Here is a 23,863-nt window from a genome sequence, read left to right on the forward strand (position 1 = left end):
TCACACATTACAACACATTTGTGCTGAAGCTGGCTTAATTCATTAGGGCCATTTCATCGCCGTACGAGGGGACACTTCTTTACAGTTTGGGTGACAGAGCACTGGAACAGGCTGCCCACAGAGGCTGTGCAGTCTCCTTCTCCGGAGATATTCAGAACCCGCCTGGGTGCCATCCTGCGCAAGGTGCTCTGGGTGACCCTGCTTGAGCAGGGGGTTGGAGCAGCTGATCTCGGTGGTTTGATCTCTCAAGATCATTCTGTGATTGCCACGCCAGTCACGGCTTGGGCTCCCAAGCGACTGAACCCTGGAGGTAGCAGCACCCAGGGCCAGCACTGGCACTGGGGGGTGAAAATGGGGAGAGGGAGGGAGCACTACGGCTGGGTCTCCCTGCTGCTGCGTGTGGGGAGCGGCTGCCCGTGGGGCCGGGATCCCCCCGAGGACCCGGGATCCCCCCGAGGGCCCTGGATCCCCCCGCGGCGCCCGGCCCTGCCCTGCCCGGCCGTGCCCGGCGCCGTTGCCATGGCGGCCGCGGCTCCGGCGTGAGGCGATGGCGGCGCCCGAGGGCAGGGAGGCGGCGGGGCTGGAGCTGCGGGCGGCCATCGGCTTCAACGGTACCGGGGCCGCCTGCGGGCTGCGGGGCGCCCGGGGGGCAGCCGGGGGGCTGGGGGAAGTGTGGGGGCGGTTGGGGAGGCACCGTGGGGGCAACTGGAGGGGCTATGGGGAGCTATAGGGGCAGCTGGAGGGGCTGTGGGGCGCTGTGGGGACACTGGAGGGGCTTTAGGAAGCTATGGGGGCAATTGGGGCTTATGGGGTGCCATCGGGACAACTGCATGGGCTATAGGGAATTAGGGGGGCAGCTGGTGGGGCTATGGGACACGGTGGAGACAATTGGAGGGGCTGTGGGGCACTGTGAGGTAACTGGAGGGGCTATAGGGAACTATGGGGGCAGCCGGGGAGGCTATGGGGCACTGTGGGGACAACTGGAGGGGCTGTGGGGCACCGTTGGGCTAACTGGGGGGCTTATGGTGTAACATGGGGACAACTGGAGGGGCTATAAGGAGCCATGGGGGCAGCTGAGGGGCTATGGGGCACAGTGGGGACAACTGGGGGGCCATAGGGCACCTGAGGGAGTGTGGGGCGTTACATAGGACACCTGGGGGTCCGTGGGACACGGTGCAGGCAAGTTTAGGGGCAGACAGGACACTGTGGGGCAGGTGAGGGGTTTGGGATGCAAGTGGGCAGGTTTAGGACACCCTGTGGTGCAGTGGGGGCCACCATGGGTCTTGGCTGGGCTATAGGGCCATGGTGATGGAGCCAGGCCAGGGGCAGTGGGTGTGTGGGGTGCCCCGCACCTGGCCAAGAGCGGAGCCGCTCACAGCATCCCTGACAGCAGGGCAAGAGTTCAGAGAGAAGGGTTGCAGAACAGGCAAGGTCTGACTGAATTGCAGGATTCACTATTTATTTCCAGTTACCCAATTTACCAGAATGAAAGGAGTTTCATTTCAAAATAAAGCCAAATCAGGTTGCACAAAACACAGCCATAAACAACCCCATGACTCGGTGATGGGGTCAGTAACGGGTCCTCACCAGCTGCCCGGCTTCCTGGGAAACGTGCAGCTAACTGAGGCAGGTCAGGGCACTGTGAACTGGTGATGTGGCCTTTATAAGTCAGCAGGTGCTCCTGGAGAACCTGCTGTGATGAAGGGCTCAGACCTCGGGGACGGTTAAATCTCCTGTTATTGGTAGGAAGCACAGCCCAAAATTTGTAAAGGTGACCCTTGAATTGTATAGAGGATTGTTCTGTTGGATGGCTTTGGGTGGGAGCTGGAAGCCTCCTGTTTTTGCCCTCCTTGTGAAGTAAACCTTCAGCAATAAGAGTTTCTCTTGGGAAGCGAAATCAGGAAGTCCACCAGCGTGGAGGTGTTGAATTTGCCTGAAGTCCCAGACTGGTGGTAGTCAGCGTTTCTTTCACTTTCTTGCTCTTGTAGGTCATATCCCATTTGGCCTGATCTGCCACCCCAACAAGGAGCACCTTCTCTACCCGCTGGGATGTACCGTGGTTATTCAAGACATGGCCAGCAAGAAGCAGGTGTTCTTGCACGGCCACACCAACAACGTCTCCTGCATCGTTGTCTCAAGGAGCGGTACGTTCGTGGCCTCTGGACAAGTCACCTTTATGGGCTTCAAGGTGGGTAATGCTCAATGTTTAACCATGTAATATTGACCAGAAGCATGGAGTTGGCCTGCCAAGCAGTGGGAACGCTTGCTTATTTTTAGTTTTATTAGAAAACAGATGCCCATAGTGGGAGGACACTGCAGAGAACAGGGAGTCGTGGCTACTCTGTTGCTGTGTGTGCCTTTATATTTTGGTGGAGCATTAAGCATTTCGCCTAGGATCAGGGTAACTAGATTGAGAGATTTCTTAGTCATTGATTTCTTTCAATTCTTTTTATCAAAAATGTTGTGGACATCTGCCAGCCTAAATCCCATTAGACATTAATTAATAAATGATGTTATATTCAAAATTCTTTATGGTTTAATTTTTTAGTGCCTATTTGGAAAGATTCTGAGGCAGTAGGAAGGAATCAAGTATTAGAGTCTTCAGTATTTTAAAATCTAAGTCAAATACTCTTCCAGTGTAATCAGTAAATTTTGATTCTGAAATGAAACAGAGCAACTAAATTGGTAAGTTGGAATAACGTTCTGTGCAGCACTTGGTCTGAAGCATATTTCTACCATACCACACTGGGCTGGAAAGAAGCTACCCTTCAGCTGGGCTGCTTCTAACAAAAGTTCCCTTCCTGCCAGAGCACTTCAGCGTGTTACAGCTGATGCTCTGACTTTGACCTCTTCTGCTTTGGACTGCAGGCAGACATCATTTTGTGGAATTTTTGGAAGAAGGAGTTACTTGCTCGGCTGTCCCTTCATAAGGGTAAAATCGAAGGACTAGCGTTCTCTCCAAACGACCTTTATCTTGTGTCACTGGGAGGCCAGGACGATGGCAGGTAAGGATTTCCCCTTCTTGATGCATAACTCCTGACCGTTTGTACGGCGTTGAGGAAGGCTGCTTAGGGAGTACTTACTCCTCCCTCTTCTGGCAATCCGATGCTTTCCCCTTCTTGACATCTTTCTTTAGAACATCCTGTTCTGTCTGATGGAAGCATTCAGCATCCCATCCTGTCTGATGGAAGCTGGATTGGTACCCTAGAGTGCAGGGCAGGGGAAAACAAGGGGAGCAGCTAATTCTGAAGTTGTTTTGTCACCCAGAGATATGTCAACTGCACTGTTAGCTGATTTAACATACTGTCCTGAAGAATTAAGAGTGGAATAAAAAGTTACTTTAAATCAGATTCTACTTAAGATATAATTTGAGTCTTGCTCAGCAGGAGGAATACCACAAATACATACCCCTACTTCAGGAACAAGGGATGTAAGCTGCAATTCCATGTGTTTGTCTTAAGGCTTTTCTCGAATAAAATATCTATGAGGTGACTTTTATTGCTTATCCTTGTGGGAACAGACTGCAGGAAAGCAAGTTTATTCTTGCTTTTTGGGTAAGTTTTTAAGTAACATTAAAAAGCAAAGCTATTTAAAACCCCTCCTTCCTTTGCAGCGTGGTTGTGTGGAACATCCTAACTAGAGAGGCTGTCTGCGGGAGCCCTGCCTCGGCCCGGAGCGCGGGCAATGCAACCATCGTCAAGTGCTCTGGATGCAGAGACGAGATGTTTGTTACTGCTGGAAAGTAAGGTTTTATTTACGAGAACTCTTAGGAGGAAAAGACCCAGAGACTTCTCTCCTTTTACAAAGGGTCTTTACTTAAATACAAGGAAAGTTAAACAATAGTGTGCTCATGTTTTTGTTTTTGTTTTTGTTTTTGTTTTTTTTCCCCTGAATGGACACAGGAATATCCATCAGCTTGCCTTTTAAAGCGTTTCTGCCTGTTCTGTACGCAAGAGTCTGTTTTCAAAGCAGCGCGCAGGGACTAGCACGCGCCACTTCTGTTCCTGATAGCAGGATTTTGTATTCAGTATTCCCCTTGCAATGCTTAAAATATTTAGTTCCCAGGGTTTGTATAAGAATAGCAGTCAGTGAGCAGCTCTGAACAGTGCCTCATTAGTGCAGAAACAATGGTATCTTGCAAGTTGTTGGATCATCTCCTATCCTCAACAGATGTAATGTACAATTGGTCCCTGGCTTGTAACAAAAGTTGATCCAAAAACTCACATTTCTCATGGGTTCGAGACAGCCCCGTATATCTAGCCTGACACTTAAACCTGCTGAGGAGCTGCAGCTCCCTTTAAATCAGGGAACGGCTTACATGGTTTTGGCTGCAGTCACACTTATAAATGCTGGTCTTTGCATTTTTAACACTTTGTAAAACGTAAGGGTGACTATGCGTGAAGATACTCTGTTGGTTCCTTGTTGTCAATCAAACTGTGCTAGAAAATAGTTGAAAGTGTCCTGTATTGCTCATTTCCTGTTCTAAGAAACAGGATTCCCACGGTGCATTATCTCTTTGGGGAATTAAGTGTCTGGGTTGTTACGTACCCTCCCACAATCCTAGTGTATATTTCTGCTGAACCTTTGAGATTTTTGATTCATCTGGAAAAAAGTTACCATAAGAGACAGCAGAAAAGACAAAGACTTATTCCTGGCCTCTCTGATTCTGTTCTTTTTCCTCCTTATAAAAAATTCATGATAATATGACCTCATAAAGACTCTTTCATTCTTCTAGTAGTGAAAGAACTGGGATATATCTGAGTTCAGTACTAAGTATGGATTTAATCCTGCTATATACTTTCTTGCAGTGGGACCATTCGAGTGTGGGAACTGGATCTACCAAACAGAAAAATCCGACCAACTGAATGCCAGACGGGGCAACTGAGAAGGGTGATCACAAGTCTTAAGGTGAGGTTCAGCCAAAATAATTTGGCTGAATTAAGTAACTCTCAACAGACTAGAAAAGACCATGAGCTTTTCTAGTAATGCTAAAAATGCCAACTCTAACTACAGGATGGCAATGAAGTTGCTAAATGTTGGCTCATGGCAGGTGGTTTCCCATCGTTTCTTTATCCTGGGAAAAGTGTTTTGGATGCTTCTGAAAAGAAGCAGCATGTATTTTAGTCAGAGGTTTTAGCACCCAGAGAATTCTACTTTTTCTTCGAAGTATTACTTAGATTTGGTTGGAGAACATTGTACATTGAGTGGTGTTATGGATCTTCGTGCGCGTTGGGCTAAAAGCACTGGCTATATGCCCTTAGAGTAAATCCTGGCAATGCACTTTAATAAAGCTATTTATGCAGTACAGTGCTAGGGCTGGGACAAATGGCTCAGTATCTGGACTGTGTTGTCTTTTTTTAACACTTTCGTGTAGATAGCAGATGACGATAACTATTTTTACGCTGGCACATCGAGTGGTGATATCCTGAAAGTGAACACAAACAACAAGCTGATGACTGAGTATGGGCCCAAAGAGAAGTTTAGCTTGGTAAGTAGCAGCTCTGTGACTTGAATTTTTTCCTTATCCTCCTCTTTACTGGTGATGGAAATTAGGGCAACCTCCTGGAGAATCATTACAAAGCTGACTCACAAACTAACCTGCATCAGGGAGGACGAGTGGTGTGGACGTGTGTGACATGGTGGCTGTTCAGGTTGGAGCACTGGGAAGAGAATACCACAAGTTTTTGAGAAACCAGAACGGGAGCACAATGAGGATTCACAGCTGGAAGGGAGCAAGGACCAGAATAAAGCCAAACTGAAGAGATGAAAGATGAGAGGAGAAAAGAATAGTCTGTGCCTTGTTTATGTGGTTCCTGTAATGAAACCAAAGACTCCTGAGATCATAGGTGCATACTGTGCTATTACTGCAGTTTATCGTCCCCCCATTTGTGCCAGCAGAATTGACTGTAGGTTAAGAGCGGATCAAGAATGGATTCAGCCGAAAAAACACCTGCAGCAGGGTCATTTTGGGCAGGTATTATTTACAGCAGGGCCTCATAAACTGCCAAGAGCACGACTGAAAGAGGCAGCGTGCTTCTTTGTATTGGAAGTACAGCGAAAATTCACAAGAAAAACCTGTCTCATTTTTGCTGGGTCTGACAACATAGCTTGGTTTCAGTTACCCCCCCTAACTTCAGAGATGAAATCGTGTGGCAGAGCTGAGTGTTCCAGGGCTGTCAGTGGCTTGTGTAAGGATCTATAAAACAGAATTTGTTCTTTCTCTGTATTTTTTAGTTCCAGTTCTTAGTGCTGTCGTTGACCCTGCTTTGAGCAGGAGAGGGATGCAGTGGACGAGCTCCAGCGGTTCCTCCCAACACCAAGCTGCCCTGTGGTCCTGTGGTGCTGGTCTGCTCAGGGGACTCGCCTGGTCGTGGCATTTAGTTAATAACCAAGAATCCAAAACTTTAAAGCAGTAAGCAGCGAGGATAATGTATACCTCAGGCTTGCCTTACTGGGTGCTGACTTCAAAACTAGGTTTGAATAGTTAGCTTTGGTGGGATCAGAGTAGTGAGATTTGGTGGGTCCTGCTAGGCTTTGGTGAGATTTCTGTGGCGCTAATCTTGCACTAAAGCACACCGAAATTAAAGCACAAAAATTGCTTATTTTTGGCACCCCTTTTGAGAGGCTTGATCCCTACCCTTTTCCCATAGTATTTGATATTGTGTAGCTTTTTTATGTGTTCAGACATAGGTCCAGTTGACCTTATTCACGGATTTCAGTGACCCATACTTTTGGAAGTCAGTCCCCAGAGTCTGTGTTGGCACCTGAGGAGCACACAATTAAATACTGCTTGGAAAAATCTATTAAACGACTTGCTCAGCATCACAAGAATTCTGGCGGTGGCCATTACATAGAATTTAGTTCTTCTGGACCACATTAAGGCTTTTCAGTCAAGACGTGATCTGTTGGTTTTTTTTGTTCGTTACAAAAATGTGTGTTCTCTCATCACGTTATTACATTATACCCATCCTGACTGATGTCTCTAGTAGCTCCAGCTTCCCCGCTGATGATGCAGAGGTATTACTGAAAAAGATAGTCTAGATGATATAATCGAAGAGTTTATTATAATGCTTATGCACAAGTGGGACAAAACAAGGTTGAGCAGTGCACACTGGTTCTGTTACTTTAGCTTCTGAGTGCTCAGCTTCCTAACCTCAAAGCTCCTTTAAAGTAGTTTTGTTTGTCTGTAATCGGGACTCGTGGGTCTTAGTGTAACGATCCCCAGACAGGAATGGCTGCTGAACGAGGAGCTTTTGGCCTTCCATTGTTCGAGACTTCTGCTTGCAGGGAGCTGTAATCATAAACAAACAGGAACAGCTAGAACACTTGCTCTTGATTTCTCTTTATTTGTTGCTGTTAAATGACTTCTTTGAGCTTCTTGGTTTATAGCCAGTGGAGGGGGTAATACCTGAAAAATTCAAACACTTAAAAAAATTCAAACTCTTCCCTGAAAAATCTTCTTGCGTAGGGTTGAATGTATTTTGTGATTCTATTAGAAACCACGAAAATCAGTGGGCGGTGAGGGAAGCAATACAGATGGAAGTACTGGAAGTACTGCTATGGATGCTATGGGGAAATTGTCCTAGAAAGAAGCGGACATTATTATTTGAGAGCAAACACAGGATTGACAAAAACTGTGAGAAAAATTCATCAGTAAGCCCCAAAGAAAAAGCTACTCTGGACTCGTTTTTCCAAATCTCCTGAACTTTGCCTGTACCAACACACGTGCATACAAACCACATCCATGCCCATGTACAGTGCAGTGTTTCTTGCATTACAAATGCATGCCCACATCTCTGGGATAACTTGGAGCCGCACTGAGTTTTTAAAAATATATTTCAATATTTATCTATCTATTCTAGAAGGTTGGAGAAGTTACTATATTTGGTTTTCTCACTCGCATTGTATGTAAGTAGTTTAATTCTGTGTACATATTAGGTGACAAGAATGTGCATATTTTGCTTTCCTGATAAATAATCAGGAGACTTATGATTTCTAATGTGCATAAGAACTCTTGTGGGTGTACCTGTACTATATGCTGCTACGATCGTCCTCCAGCAGTCATCCTGCAGTGTCTTGCGTCCACATGGGACCCATGTCCTGGCTGATCTCTGCATTTTTTTATGCTGAAGTCTTGAAGATTGAATATCCCCTCCTCTTTTAAATGCTGGCATGCTCTGACTCTTGTGTCTGGCATTACATGTGCCTTTCCTGGAGCACCTGGCTGAAGCCACACGAGGCCCTGAACTCCCTTGCCTTCTGCAGTGAGGGAAAGGCGCCAAGTGTGTTTGAAACAAACCTTCACAGAAAACATGCTTTTGAGACCATCGCTAAAGAAGTGATCAAATAGGGTCATTAGCACGATGCCGTGCAATTTGGGAGTTGAAAGAGAGCCTAGGGCCTCTTAGTGAAAAGTAGAGACTCAAGGCCAGACCACAGTCCCATCCAGGCTGTGAGGAGCTTTGGAGCATCACTGCCTTCAGCCGGTATTGCTTCTGAGAGTGAAAAGCTGAAGAAGAAGGGGACCTTTCGCTGTGTGAGAGACTGACCAGGTGCTAGGGAGAAGTTCCAGAAGGGGGTGTCACAGCTCTCTGCCAGCCTTGTGCATGAGACCTGAGCTGGTAGGCAGTAATGTGACTTAAATGTTGTTTTCTTAGTGTTAAGTAGTGACAGCTACTTAAGAGTACCACTGGTTGTTCTGGGAGGAGGGAGAGGCAGGGAGACATTCACGTCAGAGAGGCTATTTGCTATTTCCATCCAATTTTTTTTCCATCCATCCTTTGCCCTGTTGCTCAAAGTGATCATTTCCTTCTGCTCTCTTCCCTGACTCTCACCAATGCGGTTTCTGTATGCCTGAAATGGGACATTCATCACAGTCCGTGCAAATCTGTATTGTTGCAGTCTGTGAGAATGCGCTGGTGCCTTTTTATCTCCAGCTGCTCTCAGATCCAGTCTCACGCTCTCCAGTTCTCCCTTTCTAGCTTTGTACTGCGATTCCCCCTCCACCCACCCGATGCACATCCCTGCACACAAATAATATGTTGTCACTAGGCTGTCAGCAAGTCCCTTGAACAGAAATAGAATCTAATGTTTTATGACAGAGATTTCCAATTGTAGCACATCCTTCAATACTAGAAGAGTATTTTGCAGGTATTTTTTTTAAGTAAAAAACGCAGCATTTATCAAACCAAAAGTATATGCATCCTTGTTTTTACAAAATTTAGTACATCATGTTGCTAACCCTAGGAGATGTGATGGGTGGTTTTTTTTTGCAGAGCTGTGCGTATTTCACAAGGCATCTTTTGTATCTTTATCTGTGGCGTGTAGTACTTCTTGTACCAAAAAAATCGTACTTCCCTCGCAGTACGAAGCAAAGCTGCCGCATTGCTCGTCTCAGGAGTGAGCCCTGCCCCTTGGAGCAAGGCACGGCTGCCCCAGAGCGCGTTGTCACCTAGGATGGGCACGGACCCTCCCGACCGTGTGTCCCCCTGCTCCCTGCAGGCGTGAGCTGTCCTGTCTCCCCCTGTGGAGCCAACGTCAGCACTTCACTGCAGTTCTGTCTGAAAAGACGCATGTTCATGGCTTATCTTGTATCTCTGCAAGCCTTGTTCCTCAGTGATACCAGGGAATTGCGAGCTAGTGGCATACCATGAAACTCCGCGCCTGGAATCTGTGGCGACCCCATGACAAGCATGACTTTAGAGAAATTTAAATGACTACAGATACTGCCTGGGTGAGGAGAAGTTGTTTATTGAAAACAGCTTTGGTCGACCTTAGAGGAACTTCGTCTTTTGATAAATAAGAATGTGTTTATTATACAGACGTGATCTGAAGATTTCTTTGTTTCTGTTTTGAAGAGGAGTGGCACTTCGCTAGTGTGAAGCAACTTGTTTGCCATCTAAATGAAGCTAAGTGCGTTTCTGTGATGTCTATAAATACTGGAGTGAACAGCAAAATTAATTTTATTCCCATTGCAGGCTTGAGGAGCTACAAGGCAGCTATTCAGATGCAAAGTGGGATGTACCACTGCAGATGGATGTTCAGAATTAGTAGGGTGTTTTGCATTGTAAACAAAATATTTAAACGAGGTGTGCTGGAAGAGCTCATAGAGCACTGGAGAACTTTGCAAGAGATCAGAACGGGACAAAGAGCAAGAATCCCTGCAGGGATGAGACAGGAAGGGGAAGGCTGGATTTGTGCCGATATCTTTATTTATAATCGCTCTTCAAAGCAGTGGTTTCTTTTGGTAAGAAGTAAATAATGAATGGTGATATTTTTAACCTCCTACGTTAACCTCTGCATTTCATCTACAGAAGGACTGTTAGTATCATAACACAGAGCATTCATCGCATCATTATTAAGAACTGCCTGACTCCATGAATAACAAGTGCAACTCACAGAGCTGCTTGTTCGTGGTGAATCAAAGAACAGACTGGACAAGGAAGAAGCACAATTATTAAATTCAGATCGAAAGCAAACTCTGGCCAGCAATGAATCCTGACCAATTCAAGGTGTTTCTTTTTTTTTTTTTTTCTCCTTAAGTATATCTGCTCCCCTCACAGACTGGAAGAACTGAAGACAATGCCTTGAAAAACTCAAAACAGTGTAAAAACCCTAATTTATTAGCAAATAGCAGGGAACTGTAATCAGGTAAACTATATTGTCATGGGCTTGATTTCTAGTTCTGCCACCTGCCATAATGCTATACCCACGGGTCATCTGAGATGGCAGTCTCTACCAGGAAAAAAAAAAAGAGTGAAATAGTAGATCAGAAGAAAGTTGACAAGCCTGTGATAACAAGGGACTCATAAAACGCTGCCAACACCTCGTAGGAAATTTTGCAAAACACTGTTAAGAAACAGTTGTGATTGTAGATCGTATTTTTTAATTAAAAAAAAACAAAAACCTTTCTTATCATGGCTTTGCTAAGAATATTTGCATGAAACCTAGCTTCCAGCCTGGTGGTGTTGTGCTAGCATGGCATCAAATCCTCTGTGGGTGTGGCGTTTTTCCGTGCTTATTCCTGATATTACAGGAGACTGGGATATGCTACTGGTGGGAAGAAATACAGTGAGATTAGATCATAAATCAGAAAATTATTTCTCATTATTTTTTTCCCTGCAATCCCTGTTTATTTGATCCTAAGGTTAAGTAGTCCTTAACCCGCAGCGCAGGCAGGTGCAAGGCTGCCTGGAACGCCAGCTACCAGGGGCCCCTAAGTGCAAAGAGCCAAATGGCTGGAAATACTTCACTCAGTTGTGTTATTACTGCTGAGCTGCTGGACAAAAACAAAACAAAACAAACAAAAATAAACATGGTGATGTTACACAGAATGGAATGAATCTATTCTAGGCAGTTATGTTTTTTGTTTGTTTTTTTTTCTACAAAAAGTATGAGCAAGAATTAAAAAAAAAATGAGCTGCTTTTGTTTGGTTGGATAACCAAACCAAAGGAATTTTTCCAAATTCAGCAGACTTTGTGGCTTTTGCAGCATCCTTTCTAATAGCATCCACCTCTGAATAGCTCAAATATCAATTCTATTTTCTTCTGTCTCGGCTTCCTCTGTCACCTTTCTTAGAGCTTCAGTCCTTTCCACAACAGAGAAAATTAATGCTTTCTGGCCTTCATTCTTTTAAACACTCCTCAAGTGTTTAATTTTGGAAATTGACAGGGCTAGGCCAGATTGATGCTTGAAAAGAACAGGAATTCTGGATGCTGCTGCTTTGATTTCAAACTTTATCATAAAATTCTGACACCTGTGCTTGTTCAAAAATCACAGGTCAGGCACATGACAGTGATTTCTCCCTGGAGAATAACAGCAGAATTATTCTGATTTACCTGTTGGTTATTCTGCTTTGACAATTCGCTTTGTGCTTTCACAACACTGAGTGCTACAATTCTTTTTTTCCAGCAGAATAAGAAACCCCCAGAAATCGCAGAAACCCCAAACAGAAATTTTCACAGAATGGCTCTAGGAGCTCGGGCTTAAAGGAAAAAAATCATGATATTGTGAAACTGCTGGTACTATCACAACAGCTGGCAATAGAGCTTCTAAACTTAGGTCATGGCAACTGCTGTTGGAGTTGATATCACAACTCATCGTGCCGCGCAGAGCAGAATCCCCCCATGTCACCAGGGCCTGGAGCTGGCCTGATCCGGAACAATCGGTGGCAATGGTTTCCTGCTCTCTTGATGAGAGTGGAAGTGCCTCTCATACACGTTTGCTTTGTGATAAAACTTAGTTTTCAGTCCCAATTTTGACGGCATAAAGCTCCTGTGTTTTCTTTCTTTTTTTTCTTTCTTTTTTTTCCATTTCAGTCATGCATTTGCTCCCCCAAGCTAGTGGGAATGTTCTGAGTGATTTGACCCCCGCAGAAGTAGTTTCACTCCTCTTGCAGCCTATTCTGGCGTGTCAGAGATTTTCAAGAATTCATCTGTTGTCTTGTATACAGGAGACTACCATTACTTGACGGGCAGCAGAACGGAAGCAGAGACTGACTTCTCTAATTCTGGAAATTTTGTAGCAAGGCTGAGGATTGATTTTCTTCTGGCTGTGGTCTTCTACTTTAGCTGCTGAAAAGCATTTCTGCTTTTCCTAATGGTTCATCTCCTGTTGGTTTACTCATCTTAGTAAACAGCAGAAACCTGTGCTGATGGGCTGACTAATTTCCAAAGCTTTTCTGTGACAAGTCTGTTTTATTAGTAGCATGCAGGAGATGGGATTGGATACTTCAGACAGAAAGGGGACAGAGAGGATCTGTCCTAAAAGCAGTCTCACGAAAGGATGTTTCGGCTGAGTTTTATCTTCTGTTGTTTTCACATCTGATAGATAAAGAACCAGTGGAAGACAAAGTGGAGGCACTGGTACAAAATGTGTGTAGTGCTTGCTGGAACAAGGTAAGGATGCATAGGCTCATACGGGGTCCCAGCTGTGCTGAGGGGTTCACGTTGCTGCTATCTACTTGTTCTTTAAACACTTGTATCGTAGATGTTCATATATGCCTGTAATTAATAACTCTTTTCTTCCTTTTCCCTCTAGAGAACCGCTTTTAGCTCAGGTCAGTCAAAGACTACTGATAAAGGCACATTTGAGTGGCATGAGCACCACCACGGGGAGCACGCTAAACACTCCGCTGTGCTATTCAGCATGGCTGCATCGATACAGATACTCTTCTTCCATCCAATTGTGTTTTAATCCTGTTTTCTCCTAGGGAATCACAGCTTTGCTTTTGCTGAAGACAGGAGATTTAATAGTTGGCACCGGAGAAGGGATCGTGGCTCTCTGTAAAGGGTCAAACTACAAAGCAATGAAGTGAGTTTGTAGGTGGGACAGTCAGAGGGTAGAGGTGATGCTTCCCCCTAAGGGTCATGGTACAAGAACTAATCACTTCTGTGGCATGGCATAATCCAAATAAATCAGTTTTTCAATCCTGCAGATAAAATAGATGTTGTTAAAATAGACGGTATGGTTCCAGCATAATGAATTTGAAGCAGATTGAAAATTACTGTATGCTTCTGCATAAAAGTACATTGCCCTACTCATAATTCATTTTAAATGACCGTTGTTTCCTTTGGGGCATTAGGATTCAGATCCCAAATTGGAGTAAACTGAGACAGGTCTGCTGAAGTCAGTAAAATTATGTTTTACACCGCCTGAGGAAGATTAATATTTGCCATTTAAGAAGTGTTTGTTGGAGGACGTGGAACTGTAAAGGAGTGCTCTCACTAATTCTGTAGGCGCGTCTCAAAGTGCTTGAGTCCTTGCAAGGCTTTTTTCTGCGTACGGAATAGGAAGCTGCAGGCTTCACTCTTCAGTAGGTGATTTGGAAATTGGGCTTGCAGACAGTCATTTTGCATCATTTGAATAGCCAACTTAGGGGTGCAGTTCTGAAAGCTTAGCTTTGTATAACTTAAAGTGTTCCCAAAAGATCTAAAGTATATGGAAATACTCTTGAATATGGGATATTTAATTGCACTTAAGCAAGAATAGATTTTGCTTTCTCTTAACAGGAGGATTCAAGTTCAAGGTGGTGTCACTTCCCTGACATGCAGAGGCCAGGGGCACCAGTTCTTTGTGGGGACAGACATGTGCCAGATGTATCGAATTAACTACACCGCCTTTAAAGAGGAGCTGATTGCTGCCTGTCATAATGAAGCCGTTCACGACATCGTTTTTCCTGTGTGAGTATAACTGACTGGGATGCTTTTGGCTGGTGAGGAAGCCAGGATACCCATGTAACACCTTTCAATGATCAGGAACCCAGAGACTATTAACATCCCGAGGGGGTGATTTATACGGGCAGTGTTGGCACCTACCAATGAAATACAAGCGTGACAGTGAGCGACTGCTTAAGAAGGGCAGCAGTTCTGTTTGAGAATTGGAAAAATAATCGATCTACAGGAAGAATTCTAAATAAAAGGACTATAATTATTTATTTTGGGGTAACAGCAGTGGTGGCAAACTCCCCCCTTTCTCCTATGGTTGGTGCTGTGAGACCTGGGCAATGTTAGTCTGCCACTAGTGTCAATCTTGAAAATCTGCTTTTGTATGGCCTTTTGCTGCTAGAGTTTGTAGAGGTGTCTGCTTTTCTACCCACCTGGAACATCAGCTGAAACCTGACTAACGTAGCTGTTCGAAGAGGCTTTTTGGGTCTCAGTCTCACTTAGAATTTCACGTTTGACAATATGGCATGTTATATTAAATTATAGGCTTGTGGTGTGTCTTCTGTCTGCATTTGTCTCGTGAACAGACAGCAAACATCCCCCCTTTCTGTACAGTAGAATCATGATGTTCTTATGAAAAACAAGGGATCCATTGTTTCCTCCCCCAATAGAGAATGGCAGTTTGATCCTGAAGGAAGTTTTGATATTTGGCATGACGTTGTTGCATTGCTTCGTGACACGGCACGAAGTATCAAATCTTATCGATATACAACAAAGTGTGCAGGGTATTAACAGGGAGTGCAAGATGCCCTCCTCCCTGCTTGTCACCAGCCTGAAAAATCCGTATCCTTCCAATTTAATGAGTAAATCATTTGGAGCTTTGGAGTAATCTGACGCTAATATACCCACCTTGCCCATCTGCGTCACAGAGGTATTTGGGTGAGCTGGATTTAGGGATGATTGTAAGGGCTACAGGGCTACATCCTTACATGCATATTTTGAACTTCTTATATGCTAACTGCTCTTGAACAGCGCATATCACTGACTTGGAAATACAGGCTTAATTTCCCTGTTCTGGCTTATTTCAGAACACTTGAATTGCTGACGTTGTTCTGCTTTATAAAGCACCTGCACAAGCTTGGCTTGGAAGAGGCTATGCTTTTTTTGGGCCAGTTTCCCCTGTACTGGTTTGTCTTTCCGGGTGTCGATGGTGATGTTGAGCAAAAGGATGTGGCACCTCTCTAGATGTCACTCTGTCATATCCAGGGGATACGTGGTTTGGTTGTCCTCCTGCGTAATGAATGTATCATTTTCTGCCAGGTAGGGTTAATCTCATCCTGCAGAAAGTGGTGGTGGTGGTATAAAAACATGCCCTCATGTCTCCTTTTGTTTGCTTGTTTATTGATATACTTTAAGAGCTTATTTCAAAGTATTCGGTCCCATAGCTTTTGTAACATTGCAGAAGGTCTTTATTATTCACACATGTATACCAAGTATATTATGAACAGGCTTTTACCATTTTCTCTATTGCCTTCAGCAGTGTTGAATAGGAATCATCCAGTAAGCAAGATCAAAACTGACATCCTTATAATACGCGGCTGTTGTTAGTCCCTGATGTTAAACCTCGGCAGTCAGCACCTCTGCACTCACTTTTCTCTCTATTATGTGCAACAATAGAAGATTTCTAGAGATTGAATATGGGAAATAAACTTCACCTAAAGCAGGAAGAGTTATTTTAGTTTAATATACCTGTTCCTTAAAATTAATCTTTGCATAGAAACCAAACCAGGGGAATTGTTTGTAATAAAGGTCTTTCAGTCTTAACCATGGTGGTCCCTATTGAAAAGATTACAGCTGTACGTTAGAAACAGATGAGCTTTAAAGGATGGTTTAAGATCTGAGACGGAAGCTTTTTGCTGTATGCCTCCTCTCGTTAGCTCTTCTCTCTGAACTCCCCAGGGGAACTTCTGACTTGTTTGCCACCTGCTCCAAAAATGACATTCGTGTGTGGCACACCCCAGAAAACAGGGAGCTGCTGCGGATCGTCATCCCCAACATGACCTGCTACGCCATAGAGTTCATGAAGGATGGCAAGAGCATCATTTCAGGTACCAGGCAGCCCAGGCCCACGTGAATCCGGTCTGTAAGTGCTGCCGAATCTAATAAATGTCATCAGTGTATTAGAATGAAGAAAGGTTTAACCTGGGAATAGTTCCAGTTCGTTGCTGTGACCCACAGGCCCCTTTGCTTGCAGCTGGTCCAACGGACTCTGCTCCCAGCCCCCGGGTACCTTGGGGCTGCAGTTATGGTGTTATGTGAAGGTGAGATTTTGAAACCTTGCCTGGGATGTGAGTGCCAGCAATTCACAACTCAGTTCAGTCTTACTCAAAAGACCTCAGTCTAAAATACTAACCCTGGCGTATGGAACAGATTAACCTATGATGTACATAGAACAATTTTCATGTAAATTTGCTGGCCATTGCCATGTGCAAGTTGCCTACACAGGACCTACCACAGCTCTAGAGCAGCAATGCTGTCCTGTCCCTCCACTATTACAAAACTAATTTGTCCACAGCCAGAACCAAAAAGGAATTAATTTTTAATAGTTTATGTGGGACTGTATAGTATAAAGGAGGTTAATAAGAAAAGGGTTCATTTGGACCAGAAAGAGAAACAATAGCTTGAGGAAAGTCTCTGCGCCTGGATAATCTGTTTCTTTATATTCACCAGCTTGGAACGATGGGAAAATCCGTGCCTTCATGCCAGAGACTGGACGGCTAATGTATGTGATTAACAATGCCCATAGTTTGGGAGTGACAGCAATTGCTGCTACAAATGACTGTAAAAGGATCGTTAGTGGAGGAGGTGAAGGGCAGGTAATATTTTGCTTTAAAAACCCAGAGCAGCTTTGTGCTCTCATCACAGGACCTGGGAAAATTGTCTGTAACTGCTTAGTCAGAGAGTGAGCTATTCTTAGCTTCCACTTGAGCAGAGGACTGAGTCTGAAAATATTAGCCTTTGATATATGCAGATCTCTTGTTCCCAGAGGGTATAATATGAAACAATGCCCCATTTTCTTCTGGCATGTTAGTCTTGGAAAATCCTTCTGATGTAGAACATGCTCTTAATCCTCCTTTTTGTCCATGTCTCTTCCCCTATATTTGGCTTATCTGCATTTGTCATTGTTTGCAAACCTGTGTCTAACTGTGCTCTCACACAGATTTTCTTCCTGTCATTGCTTTGGAAGTCCTAGTCCTGTCCAATGTGACCTGTATGAATTCATTTAATAGCATGAAATTCACTTTCTATGACTATGTTGTCTGCGGGTAACTTAGTAATTTTCTGGGTTGGTAATATCTGGTTTCAGTGGTGATATTAGTAGAGGACTAATAATTTGGCTTCTGATAGATTTGTGAAAATGTTCCAATGCACATAACACAAATCAGGAAACATGTTTTAGGCATCATACTTGTGCACTTCAACAATTTTCTTCCAGCAATACAAAACTAATACCACGTACTTTGGCTACTCCATGCACTTCATTTAGTTGTGGCCTCTTTCAATCTGTAAAAGAGGCACTCCTGTATTTTTTCCTAATTTTTAAATAATTTAAACACACTTTTTTTTGTTTATATTTTGTTTCTTACTTTCCTTTGGACTTCCTCTGTGCAGTCTGGCAAGCACTCAGAACCAGACATTTAAGTGTATCCTGACGGATTTAATTGCTCTCCTGCTTTGTTTGTGTACCCTGATGGTAGTGTTCAGTGTGCCATGCTGAAGATTGCACACGAAGTCTTGAAGAGTGAGGCATTGAACTTGGGTCTTCCAAATCTCAGGCTAATATCCTAATCAATGAACCATCTTTCAGAATCATTCTGTGCCTCAGCTCTCCTGTAGAGTGGTAGCAGCAGCACTGCCTTGTCTAATGGCGTAAAGACGTTAGAGATGATGAGCCACTTCAACCCTTCACTAATAAAAGAACAGCTAAGTACCTTGGATGATTAGCGCTAGAGGATGCAGGAGATAGGAGACCTAGATTCCGTATGAACACACAGAATGGCACAGGCTGCGGTTAGTTGATCTCTGAATTGAAAAAGACAGCTGAGACAGAATTAAAGCTAGAAGGTTGGTTAAGCAGAAATGAGAACTGCGGGGAGCACTTGCAGCATTCATTCACAACACAAAGAGGTGTTCTGAAATGCTAATGGTTCTGTCAGAGTCAATCATCTGAAAGCTGTGACATTCAGGGTTTCTTAAGGGGTCTGGATGCTCTGGTCATGTAGCCAGCGGGAACTGGACATCCAGATCCCATAGGTAACTCGGCATCAGGCTTGAAAACATGGAAGGTCTGCACTCTCTGCTTTTGATCCCAGCGTCTAAATTACTAAATTTGCACTAGCATTTGACCTTAGTGGAACATAAACTCAAGCTGATACCATGAAGCTTGGCACTAGTGGGACAGTAAATGCGAGGTGTGAAGAATCAAGTCCTCAAAGCAGAAAGATTTCTGCCTTTACCTTCTCTGGGAAAAGAGGTGCTCTCAGCCACATACCTCACATCAAAGATTTAAAGAGCTGTTTTGTATTTACTAGCATTATAAGTACCACAAATAGCAGGTAGCTTTTTAAAATTTGATTTCAGAAGCCTTGCTCTTTGATCTTTAAAGCACTGCCAGAAATATACCATGGACTAGGTGCTTATTCCAGATTGAGATACAAGTACCCTGAAACATGTGAGGGTGTGGGCTTGCCAAAACATTATTTTAGGATTAATGGTCAGGAATTCCCGAACCAAGTGGATTAAGCTCTCAGGAATCTATCTAGAGGATAGATTTAGATTAGACATTAGGAAGAAATTATTCACTGTAAGGGTAGTGAGGCACTGGCACAGGTTGGCCAGAGAAGCTGTGGGAACGCCTCCATCCCTGGAGGTGTTCCAGGCCAGGCTGGATGGGGCCTTGGCCAACCTGATGACCAAAGGGTGGCATCCCTGCCCATGCAGGGGGTTGGAAGTGGATGATCTTTAAGGTCCCTTCCACCCCGAGCCATTGTGTGATTCTATGAACCCAGCTCAATTTTATGAGTCAGCTGCATGAGTAACTCATGGAAAAATAGCGACAGTCCATTGAGATTCAGTTGCCATACAAGTTATAAGGGAAGTGCAGAGTTTAGGAAAGCCTTAGGCATCCTGCTGAGCTCAGAACCAGGCAGTTAAAGAGCTGATGTTTGCTGCTGATTTTCAGGTGAGGGTCTGGGCAATTGGCGAGAAAACTCGCAAACTGGAAGCAGTTCTGAAGGAGCACATATCTACTGTGTCTTGCATTAAGCTTAAGAAGAATGACCAAGAGTGTGTCACAGCCAGCCTCGATGGAACATGCATCATCTGGGACATTGTGTAAGGAGACAGATAAGTACTGCAACACGCTTAAAGTGCTGGTCACTGTTGGGTCAGTGGGTCCTATCTGGGACACAACGCGGTGAGGAGGAAGAGGAAAAAGAGCCTTAGAAAATGAAAATTACTAGAAAGAACAATCAAGTCAGGAAAAGCAGAAGCTCCAACACTGGAAACTTTTCAGAAAAGTTTAGACAAGCATTGGTCCCAAGTTGTTTAGTTGTATCAAATCGTGTATCAGGCAAGGGGACGGAGCAGATGATTTCCTAAGATTCCAGCTAGCTCTGTTTTCCAGCATTGTATGACTCTGGTCCATCTATTGCAGGTCTCTAGATTTTCTGTACTGTCGTAGGGGTAGCGATGTTCTTGCATAGTGTGTAGCACCTAGAAAGCATTCTGGACTAAAAATCTTTTTTTTCGTGTAATGGCAGATCAAAAGTCCTACAAGGCAGCTAGAACCAATGAGTCTAAATTGACTTCATGAAATCCTGAAGTTGGACCAGTACCTGAAAGTATCCAAGTAGAAAGAGATATTTGATGTATAGCACAGGTGGAGAGAGTTCAGGCAGTCAAAATTTGATTTTTGACCTTATTGTTCTATCCTGTTTTGGGGTGTTTTGCAGGCGTTCTATAAGAAAACAAATGATTCTAGCCAACACATTGTTCAAATGTGTGTGTTACCATCCTGAAGAGTACCAGCTAATCACCAGTGGGACAGACAGAAGGGTAAGCAAAACTCCAGGAATTCTGTTGGCAATAATCCCAGAACACAAAGTCTGGTTACAGACATTTCAAACGGCCAGAATCACACAAGGCCTTGATAAAGCCAGGCCATGCAACCTAGGGAAGGCTTCCCATACCAGCAGGGGCTTGTGAAGGAGCTCCCATACTTTGATAGAAGTTTGTGTTGCAGGGCAGCCCTGAAATCTTTGTGCTATTTATGTACAACTGAGCTCTCATCTCTGGTCTGCTCTCTAGATTGCATACTGGGAAGTGTTTGATGGCTCTGCAATCAGAGATTTGGAAGGCTCGCTGTCGGGTTCCATCAATGGGATGGACATCACATCAGATGGGGCATACTTTGTCACAGGTGAGTGGGTGGATGAAACTAGGAAAGAGGAGACCATATTAAGACCAGGAAGAGCAAGGCAAGGGTCTCAGCAAAGAAAGAAAAAACTAAAAGGAAGGTCAGCTAAAAGGCAAAATAAAATGAATCACTGAAGAAAAATACTTCGGAAAAGGCTGTGATTCAGACTTGGAAGGTGCTGTGGTTCAGTCTTGCAGGGTGTAATTTAAAGGTTAAGACAAGGTTCAGATGTCCCCAGGTGAGTACAGGGTTGCACCTTGCCCTGCTCCTCATGTCGTTCCGTCGTGTTCACTTGGATGATTTGTTCAGGTGTCCTCCTCCAGGAGCTTGGCTCTCTGTTAGTTTGCAAGCGTGTGTGGCTCCAGGCTCCATCCAGCCTCAGGCTCACATGTTCCCCACCACCATGACATCTCTTCTGGGAACCTCGCGCTAGCGTAGAGGAGCCGTGGTACTGTATTTATTGACTGTAGCTAAAACAGCAGGCTTTGTGTCAGCACCAGGTTTTAGATTAACCCAGTAAGCCAGCGTTGGTTAAGAGCCTTTTGAAGGCCCTCAGCTCTGGTACCAACTGCAGGCCATAGCTTACTGGTGCTGCTGGTGCGGGTCCTGAGTCCTCTACTGGCCGCTGACTCTGCTTCAGCTGAGCAGAAGTGGGCTTTGCCATAATGCTCGAGACAGTGTATCCCACCCTTCCTAAATTAAATGAATGCCAAAGTATTCCCCTGCCTGTCAGCTGGGAACAAAAAGCAGCAGAACTCTGTGTAATCGTTTGTTCTTCCTTTGTGCCCGCTGCAGGTGGTGATGACCATCTGGTGAAAATGTGGGACTACAACGAGGGTACAGTGACTCATGTTGGAGTGGGCCACAGCAGCAGCATCACCCATCTCAAGATCTGCCCTGGGAACAAGTACATCGTGAGTGTGAGTGCAGATGGTGCCATCCTGCTCTGGAAATACCCGGACTTTCCCTAACAGCTGGCACAGGAGCTGCTGGGCTGCTTCTTCCTAGGCCCGTCCTAAAGGTCCTTTCTGCTTACAGATAAGGTTGTTTTAAAGCATTTGTACTGTTAGAGGAGAGAACCATTTTTCTGCTCGCTGGTAGGAATTTACCAGATCCTTCGGATGTCCTTTTTAGCACTGAATGAATAGGTCTGGTTTTTTTTTCAGCGGGGCTAAGAATTTCCTCTTCCTCTTAGTTTGGAGTGAAAGTATTCATCACTTCTGAAAATTGTCCCGGCTGTTGTAACACTGCTGTTTTGTTACTGCCACCTTTCCTGGCAGTCTCCTAGCCTATTCTTGCTTGTATGACTGCTCATTTGTGTGCTCTCTCTCGCGTTCTTCCCTGCCCCCTTCTGTCCCTTTCTTTAATGAATAACTTGTTGTGTAAATTCAGTCTTCTGTGTTCATTTTAATTTGTCGGGTCTTGATTAAGGAGAAAGCCCTCAGCTCCAACTCAAGTGTTTAACTAGGAGGCTCTTTTGACTCAAGCTTTTAAGTCAATGTTCTCAAAGGAATGCCAGGTCTTTGGGGCTTCTTCATTTGCAGTGTCCAATCTAAAACTCTGTTCAGAGGCCTGATTCTCAAGAGCGAGAGCGCAATCATTTCTAGAAATGCCTGGATGTCTCCAGCTGGACGCATTCAAATTCCCAGTCATTGCCCTAATTTTTCAAACAGGCTCCAAATAGCATGAAATATGTATTCTGTCCGAGAATGAGTATCTGGTATCATGTCTGGCATTATAGCCAACAGCTCTCCAGATACTGTTTGTTTAAAGATCAGCGTAGGCAGCCAGTCTGTGAAGTGATGCAAGTGAAGTAAATATTTCTCTTGCAGGCACTGAGAATTCTGTCATAAATTAAAATTGTAGCAAAATGTTGTATTCCTAATGTTAACGCTTAGAGACAGTTAACTAAGCTGATGATTTAAAGGCCGTGTCATTTAGATACTGTCACACCTGGACTGGTAGTAGAGCTGTTTTGGTATGCAATGGGGGATAGGCATTTTACGGGATGATCGTTTGTTATTCTTTATATGCCACTGAAAACGATTACTGCTCACAGCACATCCTTTTAGACCGGCTCTGGGGGTATCTGCACGTGTTGCCCATCAAACACCGTGCAAGTCATATTCCTGCTGGTTGAAATATCTCTGCTGTTATTAACGGAGTCTTGAGCAAAGGAATTAAGTCATTCCTTCCTCTTTTTCTTCGGATTCAAGGCTCACTGCTATGCAGCAATAAACGCTACAGCAGGTTTTACAAGCTCTGCAGCAGCGCTCACTGTGGTTTGGAAGGCGGGATCAAACCACCGGAATGTGGGACGGACAGGCAAAACATTCGTGCTTGTGGAGGACAATGAAAACAGAAACCATGCGTGAGAGCTCACCGGGCAGCCCCGAAGAGCAGCTCCTCTCCGCCCTGCCCAGGGCAGCACGGGCAGCGCGGTGCCGGATCCCCGAGCCTCCAACACCGTCAGCCTGGGGGAGCCCATCCAGGGCACCACTCAATGCACCGCCAGCTCCCTGTGTACCTGGAGGGGGAGGGCTCGAGATGCAGGTACCTCTCCAGCAGTCTTACTCCAGCAAAGCAATTCCCTTCCCCTCGGGTTGCACCAAACCTGTCGTTACATGCAGGAGCAGGATCCGAGTACCTGGCGGGGCACCAAGATCCTGTTTCTGTGCGGCTGGTCCTCAGTGTAAGGACCAAAGCCTCCTGTGTTATCTGGTTCTTCTCAGCTTGGAGGCAGCAAAATGAGATGGGCTTTCCAGACTTGTCTGGCTGCAGTCATCTGCTGACTCTGGCAGACGGGAGTTGACACGCCAAGGGTAACCACGCTTTGTTACCAGCAGCAAGGAGGCTCAGGCTGTGTGTCTGCTACTGGCAGCTTACAGATGGGAAAGCAGTGAGCAGAGACATGGAGAAGTCCTCTCCTGAACCTCTTTCTTTTCAGAGTGAAGGGGCATCAACCTATTGAAGCCAGCCCAAATCATAAGCATGGACACTGACCAAGTTCACTCGCTCCAGCGCAGCAACCCAGTGCAGGTCACTGCCCGCGGCGGTGTTCGGCATGCGATGGCAGCACAACACCATGCTCCTGTACACCCTGACCCAGTGCCCCCCGAGGAAGCCATGCTATCGTGTCTTTGCAGCTGCAAGGGAAGAGGAACGCTGGGGCAGGACCCCCACGCTGTACTTCTGAGGTGATAACCGCATTCAGGGCGTTTA

The 23,863-nt window shown here is 45.0% G+C and overlaps 1 protein-coding gene across 1 annotated transcript; it reads left to right on the top strand.

The window, feature by feature from the left end:
* Positions 1-541: 541 nt before the first annotated feature.
* On the top strand, positions 542-21,998 carry CFAP52 (cilia and flagella associated protein 52). Its single transcript, XM_035561906.2, has 14 exons — positions 542-611; positions 1,989-2,188; positions 2,869-3,005; positions 3,614-3,742; positions 4,809-4,908; positions 5,375-5,488; positions 13,212-13,312; positions 14,011-14,181; positions 16,123-16,271; positions 16,894-17,039; positions 19,406-19,557; positions 20,178-20,280; positions 20,533-20,644; positions 21,437-21,998. The coding sequence occupies exons 1-14, from the start codon at positions 548-550 to the stop codon at positions 21,610-21,612; spliced, it is 1,854 nt and encodes a 617-aa protein (XP_035417799.1). The 5' UTR covers positions 542-547; the 3' UTR covers positions 21,613-21,998.
* The last annotated feature ends 1,865 nt before the right edge of the window (positions 21,999-23,863 follow it).

The sequence above is a fragment of the Cygnus atratus genome, chromosome 18 (assembly GCF_013377495.2).
Source record: "Cygnus atratus isolate AKBS03 ecotype Queensland, Australia chromosome 18, CAtr_DNAZoo_HiC_assembly, whole genome shotgun sequence".
NCBI lineage: Eukaryota > Metazoa > Chordata > Aves > Anseriformes > Anatidae > Cygnus > Cygnus atratus.

Bases quoted from the DNA above. Each gene is read 5' to 3' on its own strand.
- CFAP52 (XM_035561906.2), top strand. From the start codon at position 548: ATGGCGGCGCCCGAGGGCAGGGAGGCGGCGGGGCTGGAGCTGCGGGCG. The intron at 612-1,988 runs GTACCGGGGCCG...TTGCTCTTGTAG, and splicing joins GGCGGCCATCGGCTTCAACG to GTCATATCCCATTTGGCCTG. The intron at 4,909-5,374 runs GTGAGGTTCAGC...ACTTTCGTGTAG, and splicing joins GGGTGATCACAAGTCTTAAG to ATAGCAGATGACGATAACTA.